This window comes from Condylura cristata, unplaced genomic scaffold, assembly GCF_000260355.1.
Source record: "Condylura cristata isolate star-nosed mole 26May11 unplaced genomic scaffold, ConCri1.0 scaffold00003, whole genome shotgun sequence".
Taxonomy (NCBI): domain Eukaryota; kingdom Metazoa; phylum Chordata; class Mammalia; order Eulipotyphla; family Talpidae; genus Condylura; species Condylura cristata.
Window position 1 is genome coordinate 52,533,073 of NW_004567104.1, and position 15,702 is coordinate 52,548,774.

At 35.3% G+C, this 15,702-nt stretch overlaps 1 protein-coding gene across 1 annotated transcript; it reads right to left on the bottom strand.

Annotated features, from left to right (window-relative positions):
- Positions 1–5,021: 5,021 nt before the first annotated feature.
- Positions 5,022–14,009, bottom strand: LOC101637505 (chromosome unknown open reading frame, human C3orf38). Its single transcript, XM_004675486.2, has 3 exons — positions 13,531–14,009; positions 11,809–12,047; positions 5,022–10,101 (listed from the first exon to the last, which is right to left on the bottom strand). The coding sequence occupies exons 1-3, from the start codon at positions 13,655–13,657 to the stop codon at positions 9,421–9,423; spliced, it is 1,047 nt and encodes a 348-aa protein (XP_004675543.1). The 5' UTR covers positions 13,658–14,009; the 3' UTR covers positions 5,022–9,420.
- Positions 14,010–15,702: the final 1,693 nt, after the last annotated feature.

A 15,702-nucleotide genomic window follows, 5' to 3' on the forward strand; every position in this document is an offset into this window, starting at 1 on the left:
TGGAACTAGAAATATTTTAGATTTTTGTGTACAGCTCTTAGAAGCTTTCCTACCATGAAAGTCCACAAGTGCCAAGTCTTGCAAAGACTAGCCTACAAAGTGAAAAAGACATCACAGCAAACCCTCTGATTTAGGTACAGAAATATGACAATATTTACCCATTTATTCATTATAATGAATAAAAGATTTCTTTAGCTAGAAAATAACAAATTATATAAAAATTCATTCAATGGAAATATTCCTTCCCTCTGAAAAAGCATGCAAAACATTCCCTTATTCTACACACTTTTGAAAGATTGCATTATTAAATGACATGTTATCCTGGAAATGTTAGTTAATGGTGACATGAACAAAATTTTTTAAATTATTTTTTCACTCCAATACTGTAAATGTTTCAAAGTAAGCCTTATCCAGGTATAAGGTCTTTGAATAGTTGCTAAAATATCAGCTTGAATAGTGAAAATTTCAGTTAAATTACTGTGTGAAAAGGTGATTACTGCTTTTTCAAAAAAAAAAAAAAAAACAAAACCCAAACAGGATTAAAGTCAGGTCAGCATGCAATTTTATTATACAACTTGTTGAATCTCTATTTTCTCCCTGCAAATTTTACTCTCTACTACCCTATTCCTATAGAGAGAGGAAGCTTATCAGTGTTCTGGTTTTAAAAAGTTTTGATTTTCTTGATTCACATAAAAAATTTATTTTTATTCATATGCATTCTCTCACAGTTCTCAGGCAGTCACCAAAATAAAAATCTACCTGCAGATGGTGATACACACACACACACACACACAACAGTGATAGATATGTCTAGTCATAGATATAAATATATATAAAGATGGTGATACACACACACATACATCTCAGGAAACTATTCTTTCATGTTGTGTTGCGTTATATGGCATGATTTTAAGTAAGTCCCAAAATGTTTCTGTGGTAAGACAAGAAAGTGAAAAAGGGAGATAAAGCTGTAGAATTGGGCCACTGACAAAACAGCTGTGTGATCTTGAAAAAATCTGACCTGTCATTATCGTAAACATTCTGGACCTGGAGGGACTTCTTTTCAAGAGAGTAGATAGACTGGTTGATGTGTCATTTGAGCCAGGCACCTTATATCAAGGAAAAGCAAACTACTAACATTAATAATGTATCAACAAAATGGTTTAAATATCTGCTCTTACCTTAAAATCTCATGTGAATAACGGTGCTTTAATCACAGCATCAGAGAAAAGAATTAAGTTTTGTGACTCTTTGTCCCATTTGTTATAGAAGATTATAAAAATGATACCATCTCGGCCCTCCCTGGTGGCGCAGTGGGTTAAAGCACAGCACTGAGAAGCTAAAGCCACTTCTGCATGAGTTCGATTCCCGCCTGCCCTGGAGGAGATCCACATGGCGAGGCAGACCTCTCCTGACCCGCCCACTGCTCCCCTCAGCAGTGTACTTCATTGATCTGCCTGTTCTGCTCCCCTCTCTGTCTCTGGTGAATCCTCTCACTCTCCACATTTCTGGCCTGTACCCCAGTTCCATATGAATAAATTAATAAATCTTAAAAAAAATGATATCATCTCAAGTATGTTAAAAATTAACTGTTCTCTTTTAAGTGGGGAGTAAGTCTATTGGCTTTTTGTATAATAACCTTATTTACTTACTTTATTTCTCTCCAAATAGCCTGTACTCCATCATTAAAGATCATGATATCTTTTTTTACTCATCAAAACTCATTTCAAAAGCATGATTTTGCTTTCTACATTCATGGGCTTTCAGAGATGACTGGAACAAGAAGTTGCTAAGGACTTCTCAAACTCATGTATTAGTACACATATACCAGCTGATTTAGGCATTGCAAGTCAGTGGTTCTGTCTGCAAAATAATCCTCCTCTAGAATACATATATGATAGGAATTGCTCTTCCCAGTTCTTTATCCCAGAATTATGCAATTTTCTTTTTGAGAGAAATTTCCAATAGCTTTTGTTTTTGGTTCGATCATACTTGTTACTAATGTTGATGACAGTTTTATAAGCTTCTTTTTATTAGTTTGCTATAGACTTAATATTTGAACCAGGTCTTCAAATTCAGGCCTCCATATAACATGTTACTTCACAGTGGTCAAAAACTAGGGAACATTATTTCTGAGGATTACATTAGAAAACAGAAAACAAATTGACAATGAGTATATAACCATTAAAACAAAGATGCTGAAATTTACCTGTGTCCAAATGCTTAATCTGATAAGGACCCCAGTGATTATCTAAGGTGAGGTGGCTTTCTGCCACTATCTGTGGGCAGGTTTCACTTACAGACACCTAGAATAGAAACTGGCTAAGTGTCTACTTGGTTTTAAAGAATCCATATCTGAATGCTGAGGCAATTTAAATCTCTTCTCTATCTTGCATGCACATTTTAAGCTGAAATGTATTTTATACTTGTTTAGAAAAAAATAGGCTAATTTCATTTCCAATGAAATCTATGTGCTTTAAAAGTGATGTGAAAACTGTGATGGTAACATGCAAATATGCTACTGGTCTATGTTGCTTTATGGTGAGTGGCTTGCTGGCCAAAAAATGGTTCAACTACTGACCACTGTCCTTTCTTTTATAGTTCATTTGATGTTTTGGGGGAAAAAATCACAGAGGCACTTGCACAACTCAGGGAGATGTATTTCTGCATTCACAGTGAAGTTCATTCTACTGTGTATTATGACATTTTCATGAATGGAGATGTTTTTTTACTTTTAAGAGAGGGGAAAGTATTAATCATAAAACCTTAATTTAACAAACACTGACATTATTAGGAAAGTACATTAAGTGAAGATAACACTGTTGATTTCATGTTCGCTGAGAAAATCTGATTAACAATCCTTGTGTACATAACGCACCTAATGATTGCACATTACAACAAAAAAAAACTATTAAAATAGTTGTGAAATCAGATCTTATACTTAAAATCTGCAAAATATGTCAACTACATGCATAAAATTTGCAAAATATTTGTGAAAAAGTCTCAGTGCTACTTTTCCCCCCCGGAACCTGCTAAGCTACTTGCAGACTACCAAGTCCACATTACCTTAGCAATACTGCTCTATTCAAAGGTTAGGATTTTACCTACAACTTAGACAAAGCATCAGATGATGACAGCAGCTATAGTAAGATAGTACCAACAAGAGATCACAGAGACACTCTTTCTAATAAAATAAACTCTTTATTAAACATGAAAGTTACTTTATACAAGTAAGAAAAGCATAAAAGTAGAATAAGAAAAGTTACTTCACTGTACTAAAATCCCTGGGTCATAGTAAGTGGTCAATAAACATTTACCAAGTCAAAAAAAAAGCTTAAGATACTGAGACATTACTTAACAACTTTTTCCTCAGTCCTAAACTCTTTGTCTAATATAAAGTGGCTCTCACACCATTAAACTTGTGATTACAGAACTTCTCTTAATTCCTAGGAGTCTCCTCACGGTCAGTGATTCATAGATCCAGCATTAAATCCCTGACAATGTTTTGTACTCTAAGCTCATTCTATCATCAAGCTGTAGTGCTCCTATTAGTGTAGCCATTACATCAAAACCTTAGGTCTTTGCTAAACAAATGCTTTCCATTTAACTTCCTGGAGTAACTTGCATGAACTGTGAGCAGCATACATTACAGGGCTTTGCTTCCTACAGGAAAATCCTGTCCCAAATCTTGTCACCAATGTCATTCAGATATGTACCACTTATTGCCAATGTCACCAAATATTTGCCAGCTTATATTATGTGAACTTTTGGGAATCACCTACATTTGATTATTTTATTATTAAAAAGTTCATTTTTAGTAGGGTGACTGGCAATCTACTAATATAATGTGGCCTCTGCTAACCACTGTGCACTTTTCTCAACTATAATATGCAAATATATTTTGAACATAGGCAACAAATAAGATTTCATAGTAGTGTCAAACAGCTTGAGTCTCTAGTGATTTGAAAATATCAATATTTCCATATTACTCCCTTTTCTACTCTAGATATTAAGTATATTTTCATTCTTTCCCCCCTTTATAAGAAGTATTCAACACACAAATATTTAAATAAGCATACTTGTTTGAAAATACAATGAATGAAAGTGCTTTCCAGTAACTGAATGAGGAAGCAAAATCATAACGATTTAAATTAACACTTAAAACTCTATAAATCCCTTTACAAGTAATGTTTTTGAGTTGCAAATAATCACAAAAACCATTAACTTAAGCATCAAAGAAATACATTAGAAATATATTAAGTAGTTATTTTGTTCATGTGTATTTCATTAGAATTGGTGTTTAAATTCTTCCAAAATAAGGAAGTCAGAATGGAAATAAGGTGCAAAAAAAAAAACACGTAAGCTTTAACAGTTAAAAATGAAAAATGCCCAAAAGTCAGAGAAAAAAACCTCCCAAACTGGGCAAACTTCAAGCAGCTATCTAACATTGGGAGCTCAGTTTTCTCACTTTTTACAAAAGCATAAAACTTTAATAATTCCATCTACTAGAATTAGAGATCTGTAACATTACTCAGGATGATTAATTTGGCTTTATTCACTAAACAATGAGTACTTATGTATGCTAGGCATGATCTTCAGTAGATAAGCAATAACTAGGAATACGCGAGGCTCTAAACAAAAGTTAGCATTTGCTCCCTTGTTTATATCTTTAATTAAACAGCAGTCTACCAAATACCTGCCAAGTCTGTGTAAAGCAATGGAAATACAACGAAAGTGAAAGTTAATAGTGCCTGCACTCAGCTTCACTCTACTGGGGGATTAGTAATAACAAAGGTGCTAACGTTGAGACAGAGTGCTCTAACAAATGCCAAGAAGGCCCATTAGAAAGGAGAAAAACATTTAAGTCAAATCTTCAAAGATGAAAATGAAGTAGTCAGGCAAAAAGTTGGGGAAAGACTACCCCAGACGGGTTGTATACACAAAATTCCTAGAGATAAAAATGCTTGACTTACAAAGAAATTCCTAGTTATTCTGATTCAATCATAAGTTTTTTGTTTTTGTTTTTTTTTTTTCTTTCTATACTATCAGGTCGTCTGCAACAACAAAAACTAAATTCTACAATTTTGAGTAATTGATGATAAAGAGCAGGGGTCTGATTAAGCACAGGATAATTACCACTTGTCAGATGCTGGCAAGGTCAAATATTACAAAAACACCTGTAGTCATCATCTAGGTGGTGATGAAGAACTGATTATGAAATCTAGACTTTATTTTGGGAAGCAATGCAACACCACTGAAAATTCTGAGCATGGATAGTGTGATCAAAGTTGTATATTTTAAGAAAATTCTAATCTTTCACAAACATGAGAAATATTAAAGTGATAATTAAAAAAGACAAGTTCGGTTAAAAAAAGTCTCATTTCAATAGCAGGTGAAACTGAAAATACCATAGATATACTACATTCTGATGTAGCAAGAAATTGAATGTTTTAGACTATTTCTAAAGCTGAAAACACACTGGTATCTATAAACTAAAAGGAAGGGATAGAGATTAAAGTGAACCAGTGAAATAAATTGCTATTAGTTTTTACATATATTTATATACTATTCAAAATTTTATCCCTTTTCATAAATAATACTGTCAAACCTCAACATCCCATCTATTTTTCCAAGTGGTATTAACTTAGCAGGCTTAATTGTTAGAAATGTAAAAGATTAATAAAAATGTGTGAACGTGTTTCAGGGAAAAGGCTTTCCTAAGCAGTTACAGATTTTACAAGTCAGACATGTAACACACAGTTGGTAGTAGGCAATAGGGCCTTCCTTCAATCTGTATATTCAATAATTCAAATGTAACTAATTCCATACTGAGGCGTTCGGTCATCTAAAACATAACCAAAGAAGAGTCAGTAAATGGCTCATTGTTAAAGAACAATGTAATGTGGCACCATGGGAAACAAAAAATTAAAGAACCAAATTCTAGGCTGGTAATTCTCTTAACATTTATGTGTAATATAACCAACTCTGAAGTTTCTGGTTTAATATTTTCAAGAACATTATAACAGTAAATATCACACTCAATTTTAATATGAATGCTTTACTGAAAGACTATAGGAAACATTCAAAATAAAGATAAATGGATTTAGCACATTGATACAGTTCTGATATAACTTCTTTGAAACTCTAACCCCAAAGATTGATATTTGACCTCAACCTACGTGTAGTTAAATACCCTATTGATGTATTCTTTTTATCTAATGTTTGAATTGACTTACAAATTGCAAATAATAAATATATGGCAAATAGGTTGCAGAGAACACATCTAGAAAAGTCTTGTTCTTAAAAATGCTGCTGTTCTATTTTCATTCAAACTGGATACATAGATAGGTTATAAATAGGGTACAGAGGGTGGGAGGTGAGAGTTGTATAAAGAGGAAGACTGACATATACAGGTGCTTTAGAGGAAATGTTTATATTTTTAAAATTCTAAACTCAGAGTTAGCAACATACAATTACCTTATAAACATTTTCTTAGGGTAATGCTTTTGTAAAGGTTTAGAGAATGTTATTTAAAATATTTTGTCAGTTTCAATTTCTCTAATGCATGTTCATTGCCCATTAAATTTATCTTCCCAAAATAAATTAAATATCTCAATGTTTTATTAATCTGTCATCTTTAGAAAACAAAATTCACAAGTTAACTATTATACACAGGATTTCCTAGAAATTACTTAGTAAGAAAGAGTACTCTACTTTAGGTATAAAGGGGACACATTTCTCTAAAGTTATTTTTTAATGTAACAGACTAGTCTCGGGGTAGTATAACTATTATAGCAGGACTTAAGAAATAAGGATGTCTACAGGATTCACAGGTGATCTAGGGAATTCCATAAACTTACTGTTAATATGCAAAAATTTTAATACCAAATCCAAACACTTTTTTCTGGGTATAAAGAACCCTTTTTTTCAAAAATAATCAGCCCCCACAATCCAAATTAAGGAACCAGTGAATAGAAGAGCTTCTAAACTAGTAAAAACAGATGCTAAGAGTTTCAAGGAGTGATTATGACCTACTTAGCCATAGAGCCATTACATTGTATCATTTTTTTCTTTAAACAACTATTCTTTAAATCTTTTCCTAGTGTTATGATTTTTTATTGGAACTAGTCTTCCCTAGCATAAAAATGTTATCTTTCTGAAAATCCAAGAATAGTTTCCTGACCTGTGTTTGCCATTTCCAAATTGATTTAAAAAGTTGGATGGCCTTTTAATTTTTTTTGGCATTTTAATATGAGACATAAATACTTTTTTATTGGCATTCTAGATAATGATGTGAATTATATCTTACCAGACAAAAGCAAATCTGTCTACGGTAAGTAAAATCCAAATACCACCATGGTTTGAATGCCCAAATAACATGGACTATGTGTACAGAATGCTGTATTCTTTTCTACTTGACCCCAGACTTTCCAAATAAATACCAACTAAATGTAACGATGCAGCAAAGGCTTAAAACTGGAATCTGCCATCCCAAAATATAACTAGAATAGTAGGTGGGATTTAAGACTTTAATTTATACTATGCTTTTGGATCTTCTCAAAGGCTTAATCAAGCTTTAAGCTCTATATACAAATTTCAATATCTCCAGGAATTCTTTCTCAGTACAGTGTTTCTCCTTAAATTCCCCAATGACTTTGTGGTATTCTCAGTGGCCTCCATGATATCATATCCCACCCTGACCCTGGCTTTTAAAATTCAGCCAATTTTACATGGGATATAGAAGTTTCTGTGCACTCAAACATGAAATTCAAACAGATAATAAGATCAATATGCCCACTGATGAGAACTAAAGACAAAATCTTTTATACTTTTGAGTATAGGTAGCATGTAAAAGTTTCTGGTCATTCACCTGTTCACTTAAACTAGGTCCTACTATAGGGATTCAAAATAAATTAAACACAACTTGAATCCTCAATAGACTGTAATCAAGAAGATAATCAATTTTTAAGGATGACTAAATAAACGCACAGCGATTGCATTCTTGAATATTACACAAAACCGGAACTTCAACACTGAAAACAGCCAGAGGAAATCCCTATGCATCCTGGGAATCTGCAGTAATATTTCTGCAGTACTTGACATCAATAGCACAATGAAAATAGATGAGAAATGTTTTTAATTAAGGATATTATCTAATACATGTTATAATAAAACTTCATAACTCAAAGAAAAAGGTAACTTGGCTTTAAATCTAAACAATACACTGTTCTTAAGAGTGGACAAAAGGGATTTCCCTCCTTTATTAAGTTCTTATTTTAGGACATACCAATTTGTACTCTCATAAGGTCAGAGTACATAGTTTCCAAAATTCATTATCATTAACCCTAAATGATCATGAGCAGAGTTAAAGATAAAAAATTAACATGTACAATATATCATCACAACATTTTCCCATTGAATTTTTTTCCAAATGGCATGTTTGTACAACAAAATTACTAACTGAATCCAGGCTCAGCAATTTGCTGCTGGGTGATGAAAAATTTAAAGTACCTATGTAATTAACCTGGCAATTTAACCTTGTAATTCAAAGTAGAGGTGAAAAATGCTAATGATTTCATTTATGATGTGGAACTATAATAATATACATGTATATCTACACATGCCCACATTATGTAGTAGTAGCATTTTTCTGGTCACCTCTTCCAATATCAAGAGGAAAAAGAATAAGTCACTTAAAAGTGAGAAACTAGGCACACTTAAAAAGAAAATTAGATAGCAAGTTTCATTCATGTTACAAAAAAAATGCTCTATAAAGCTGTTCACTGAAGTCCTAGATAGGAATAAGGTCTGTTTTGAAAATAATATTTATCACTGCCCAAAAAGGTTAAGAAAATGTTGCAAATTTTAACACATTTCACTTGGACTTTAGTAGATAACTTTAAAACTTTTTCTGAAATATTAAGAGGTGAAGTGAATTTTTCTCCACCTGCTTTTGCATAAGACTGTCATTCAAGTTTTCTAAGTGGAATAATTTGAGTCTTATATTAAACATGTATACTATGCAATTTTTGAGTAATTTTATCATGAGCTGCATTTACAGGTATCTAGATTTAAAGTAAATAAGATACTTAAAAAAGGAAATGACTTCAAAACTAGTCATCTTTTCCCATTTGAGAAATACAGATTTTGACAAAATATTCACTAAAGTAAAACATTACCTGGTTTCTAAGGCACAACATTAGTTATAACATGTACAGCAGAATTATTTGATGAACTGTATTAAGCATTTAGAACACTTGCTGTAACTATGGTAGAAATAGGCAAATATTCACACATTAGTTTGTAGTCAAAAAAGATTTCAACTAAAATATGTCAATTGTCACACCTGAACTCACTTAGATATTACCATACAGTATTTGGAAGTTTCTGTATAGATTTTTTTAGACTGACATATAGTGCTCATTGTTTTAAAGGATTGGGTAAGTTCAGTTCCTTTTCATTCAATAAGGCCTCTTTTCCACTACACAAAGACTGGTCTCCATTTCCACCATCCAATGCCTGCCTTACATTAAGTCGTACTTCACTGGTACCACATAAAGTGACTACATTATAAAAGGACTCAATTTCACATGGTTCAAATGGAATAGCTTGTTTTGTTAATGTTCCAGGAGCAAGGGACTTCTCTCCAATAATCCTCAGATTGATAAATTTGATTTTCCAAGTATTTGCCACAAAAGGGCAGCGGATGAGTCCAAAAATTTGTTCAAAAATGCCCAAACAAGTGTTTCCTCGGTGAACAGTACCAGCAACTCCAACCATAACCAGACCATGTGGGGAAGAAGCACATTTTAGTCCATGGGAATCTAGGTTGGGACTGAGAAAAAGGTATTCTTCTTTCACTAGTGACAACAGACGGAGGCTCACAATTTCTGCTCCGTGGTAGTCAATCATATTCTGCTCAGATGTGTTGTAATAAAACTTAAGCTTGACATCATGCCAGAAGTGCTGTGGCCCCCATTCATCTTGAGGTGGTCCCAGAAAAGGATTCTGAGAATTAAGAAGTTCAAAGAACCAGTGACAGAATTCTTCTCCTAATCGATGAAAATCAACTTTTTCAGCTTTCTTATCTTCTTTTTCCTCCTACATGAAAAATATATAATGAACATAAACAACACCTAGATTAACCATCATATCTACTTTTCAGGCTGGTCTGTTTTAGAGCTAAATTTCAGTGTACTGATATTAAGAGGGAAAGGTTAAAGTGTGAATTCATTGTGTCCACCATGCATAGTGATTTCTTATCTCAAAATGGGAAAATTCACTTAAGAATTTCCCAGTTTAAACATTTGAAAATTCAGAAAAAAAAATTAAGGTTTAACAAAGCCTCTTAACAGTCAATATGAACAGAGAATCATCATGATTTACATAGACATTTTTCTCTTGCTTGAAAATCAAAACCTCCAAAATGTAAGCTTGAAATGGTATATTTTGTTGCATGTAAATTATACCACAATAATCTTAATAAGTTAAGAATGTCTTTAAAGAGATAATTTTCATATAACTGAAACAGATTATCTTCTAGGACTGTCATACTTTTTTTTTTTTAAGGTAAATGTTAATGCATTTAAAAAACCTTGACAGGTTAGATTTTATTTGTATGTACACCAGAACATTATAACCTGTCATTTAAATGGCAAGAGACCTTATATTTATTGAGCATCAATTACTAAATATCATGGGTACTGTACAGAGGTGCTATTTTCTTCTATGCCTTCTGGTAAAGACACTATGCATGTCTTAAATATAAGAAAATAAGGCTCAGCAAGGTCAAGTTACTTGCTTATACATATGTAAACAGCAGACCTTAACTTGAAATCACATGTGTATGATTTCAGTCAACATTCTTTTCAGTACATTAGAAAGTTCTTAAAAAATTTTTCACCAAGGCCCTCCCTGGTGGCGCAGCGGGTTAAAGCACAGCACTGAGAAGCTAAAGACACTTCGTATGAGTTCGATTCCCAACTGCCCCGGAGGTGACCACATGGTGTGGCAGACCTCTCCTGACCCGCCTGCTGCTCCCCTCAGCAATGTACTTCATCCATCTGCCTGTTCTGCTCCCCACTCTATCTCTGGTCAAGCCTCTTGCCGCCCCTGAGCCTCTGACCTGTACCCCGTTCTGTATGAGCAAATAAATAAATCTTTAAAAAAAAAAAGATTTTTCACCAATATGAAGCAACTCAAACTGTAAAAACATTAACTCAAAGTATATGGTGTGTAGTTTAAAAATCTGAAAATTTGAATTTATTCAATCAATATTTAAATATTCAAACAGTTTTTAAAATGTACCGTGAAGATACAAATAGGAATAGCCAGCATCATCCAGAGGAATTACTACACAGCTTTTTTCTAACTTAAAAAAAAAAAAGTCAATTGTAAAACATACTTACATTTCTACCATGAATTTTTTATAATCTAATACCAAAGAAGTCTTCAAGATGAGAATGGATTTAGAACTGCATTCCTTTACCATGGGAAAAATTAGAGAACTAGAAGCTAAATGAGAACTAACTTGATTCTACAGTTTATTCATTCTCTTTAAAAATCCAATAGTCCTCTTTTGATACAGGAATAAAAATGTTTTTTTCTCACAAATCAACTGATTATTTTATATATATCAATAAATGTCAGGAATATTTTCTTTTAGTTTACTGGATGCAAAGGATCTGATGCAAAGTTAAAATGATAAAACACAAGTAAAATATTATTAACCATGTCAACCCAAAGTAAGATTATTTCAAGAGTTTCAGAAAGCTATACATTGAGGGTATTATATAAGATCTACTTTACCTGTTGAAAAGATCTAATGTCCTGTGTCTGAACTGGCTCTGGTGTTTCCTTCAATTTCAGTGGTAATTGCTTTTTCCAGTAGTCCTTTGCATGTTGAATAAGATTATGCTTTTCAGTAGCTGGAGGTATAATAAGCCCCTGTGTTGCCAAGTACTTAAATATGACTTCTCGGTGGACTTTTTTACGCCTCAAAAGTTCTTCTGCACTTTGACTATACACTAATATTGCATGAATGGCATCTAGAAAAAAGTTGTAAAAATTAATAGGAAATCATGAGTTTCTTGTAAATTTGTTCAGAATCAGCAGAAATTCTATCAAATAATATTTATAGACACTGGCATTGTTGTTTTTGCATGAGATGAACATGTTATAAAAACAGGATGTTGTCTGGTTTTGGGTTTTTTTAAAGTTCCTTTTGCTTTAAACTTTCTCACTTAAAATTCCCTCTTCATTTCTTATAAGACTGTAATGTCAGCATTTCTTTTTAAGAAGAAAAAATTAAGCCTGAGCAAAAAAATTTTTTCTCTAGTAATGCCAATGGCCCTAAGTTAATTTTTTCATTGCTGAAAAGTCTAAGTACACACATCTAAACAATTTGGTATTTTTAAATTTTTTTTGAATGTTCAATATATACCCTTCTATAATCAAATTTTCATTTATTCCTGAGATATTCCTGTTCCATAGCTACATCACAGGCAGCTAGCTCTCCTTCTGTTTACAGATGTTTACTGTATGTATCCAATTAAAACACTATTAACTTCCAACATTTTCAGAGTGCTTCCCACTTCACAGAAAGGAAAATAGCATGAGCAGTTCATGACGTTCACAAGGGAGAGAGACAGCATGAAAAAACCCTGGATTTATGGGGCCACATTAAAAGTACTGAATCAGAATGTGAATTTTAGTTAAGATCTCTGAAAGATTCATGAGCACATTAAAGTTTGCCAAGTTCAATTCTAAAATACATGCCTAGAAGTAAGCAAGTCCTTCATTTTAGGAGATAACGTCAAACATGTTTTCCAGAATGAAACACGGTTTTAGAAGGCGGAGCCGTGTAGGTACTGAAGTCAAATACTAACATGGGTGTCTGGATTTTCACATTTTAGCATAAAATTCTGCATGTTTAAAATAAGAAAAATAATTAGCTATCGAATTTACAAAACGATGTTACTTATTTCACATTTTTATATGAACTGTTGTAGTTAACCACCGACCTAAATTATTAAAAGCCCTTGAAATCTTCTGAAGTATTTGACACTCGGTATTGTGTTTCTGTTACACAAAGTCCTATCAGGGGGGAAAAAAAAATGAACGTAAAAAGAGATAAGGAGTCAAACTCTCCGCTCTTTATTATACTGTACGTCGTTTTACCTAGAATAATTGTTCTTCCTGGGCTGAAAAAAAAAGCGGCTGACACGCCTCTAGGAATCGAAAATGAAAAAGGGAAATACCTTGGCTATCTGGAAATTTCGAAAAAGCTACTATTTCCATATTCTGAATCTTCAAAACACAAGCATTTTGACCACACAACATTCAGGGGACATTCAATTCCCCCACCCCTTCCAGGGGAGACGCCGAAGGCCTCACAGCCTGGCGACCGCGACAGCCCCAGATTGCCAAGGGTTCCGCCCCAGCGTGGTCCGGGACGACGGCGAAGACCTCGCATCCTGCCACCCCCAGGACCCCGCAGCCCCGGGCCGGTGACCCCGAGCTCACCCTTACCTTGGCGGTTCTCTGGCTGCACTAGGCGGTTGGTGACGGTGTCGCACAGGGCCTTGATCTCCTCGTCGTCCAGTAGGCTTAGCAGGTTTTGACAGCCCTTCATTTCTGTGCAGCTGAGCCCCGACATCTCGACCCCCGGGAAGGGGGATCAGGGCGAAACCAATAATGTCGCCCCTTCGGGCCCACGGGGCTGGCGCCTTGGCAACAGACACCGGAAGTACCTTTCTCGAAGTTCGCCGCCAAAGGGCCTCCGGTGTTCCAGACCCCTGGGCGGAAGTGATCGCCGAAGAGGTAAATTGTGGAAACGCGGAGCGCGGACTTGTCGTTCCGAGCTGGTCGGGACGAGGCAGAGTCCCACAGATCTCCCTTTCGGGAAGCACCGCGTTTACGTGGAAAACATCGACCTCCTACCAGCGAACTGGTGGCGGTCAGCGGAGACCTGAAGTCCTTAGGGATCCCTACTCCAAAAAACAGTGCCTGGGAGGACTGCGCAAGTGCAGGTGCGTGGAAACGGCGGCCGCCGCTCACCCCACGCACGCCGAGCTCCCGTGATGCCGCGGGGCGGGCCAATGGAGGCGCCACCTCCTCCCGCGGCCCGGCCCCCTGGGCGCTCGAACGTCCTCAGTGGTCACTTTTGGCACTGGGTGAATTTACAGTTTGGTGCCCTTAAATTACATTGTTCTGTGCTATATTTTGGCGTTGGTTAACATAAAGTTAAGGGGTGAAAATTACCTATACTGTGCTGACTAAAGCAAGCTGGAATCGAAATGTTTCCATTCTGATCCTCTCCGCCTTGGCATTGAGCAAGGCGATGTTGTGAGCAGATTAAAGTTGGGGAGTCTCGAAGCCAGATTTCTGGGATTCTGCGGCGGCATTTACTAAATGTGACCGTGGGCAAGATCCGCAGCCTTTCTGTTCCTGTGTTGACGATCATCTGCAAATGGGTTTCGTAAATCTAGTAGAGATACCAACCTCAGGGGTGCTGAGTGGGTGGGGCCAGAAACAGTTCTGGAGCCTAGAAAGAGCTTAATATGTGTTAGCAATTACTATGACAATTATTATGACAGCAATACACAGTACGAGACGGAAATGGTTATTCTCTGCTAAATTAAGCCTGCTTGAGCAGTCAGACTTGTCACCTGCTTCTCTCCATTTTGGGGGCCATATTTCAGATGTCTTAGCATTTCATGAGGGTATTATCACTTAGTCACTTAAATGTGCTCGTCCGCTGATTAAAGGGATATCAAAAGCTAAATATTAGTCGTAAAATACACTGTCGATACCTTTAAAACAAGACTTTCGTAACATCATTGAACCAGTTTGCCGGTGGATGTTAATTGAGGTATCATTTACTCAACAAATACCAGTTCTTCATTTTTCATTAAGCATCGGTAATGTATGTCTTCTATGCTAGGTATTGAAGATTCTGAGAAATGACAAGAACCTTCTTCAAGGAACTCTTGGGAGTGTTGCAAGTAGCAATGTCAGGTAAGTGCCCCTAATTCAGGTGCTGGACTACATGGATGTAATACTCAGCTTTTTCTTTCATTTTTTAAAATATGAATATATTACCAAGCTACTTACCAGTTACTCTGTTGAGAAGATATGCCAGTCCTTTGGAGTTTACGTTCTAGTGGAAGGAAACAGTTACAATAAGCATAAAAAACTATACATTCTGCCAGGAAATGCTATGGAGAAAATAGCTTAAGAGGGAGGATGTTGCCATTTTATAGAGGCTGTCAAGAAAGGCTTTTCTAAGTGACATTGAAGGAAAGACTAGAAGAAAATGAGAGTGAGCCACAGAATACCGTCCTAAGAAACAGTATGGGTTCTACAGAGGAAAGAAATGTTTGGCAAATAGGAAGGAGGACAGGAGGTGATGCAGCATGTACAAAGACGTAATGAAGTTAGAATTTCAGTCAAGACTGATCTACAACCGAGTTTGCCAGCAGTGACAGTTTTTTGACATTATGAACTGGGTAATTCTTATTTGTGGGGCGCTGTCCTACACATTATCAACACCCCTACCCTGTATCCACTAGATGCCAGTAGCATCTTTTACACTTTGTGGGTACCTGTGTGACTACCAAAAATAGCTACAACTTGTTAACTCACCGAAGGTAGAGACCACTAACATAGTGCCTTCTGAGATGGTGAAAATGTTATCTGTCT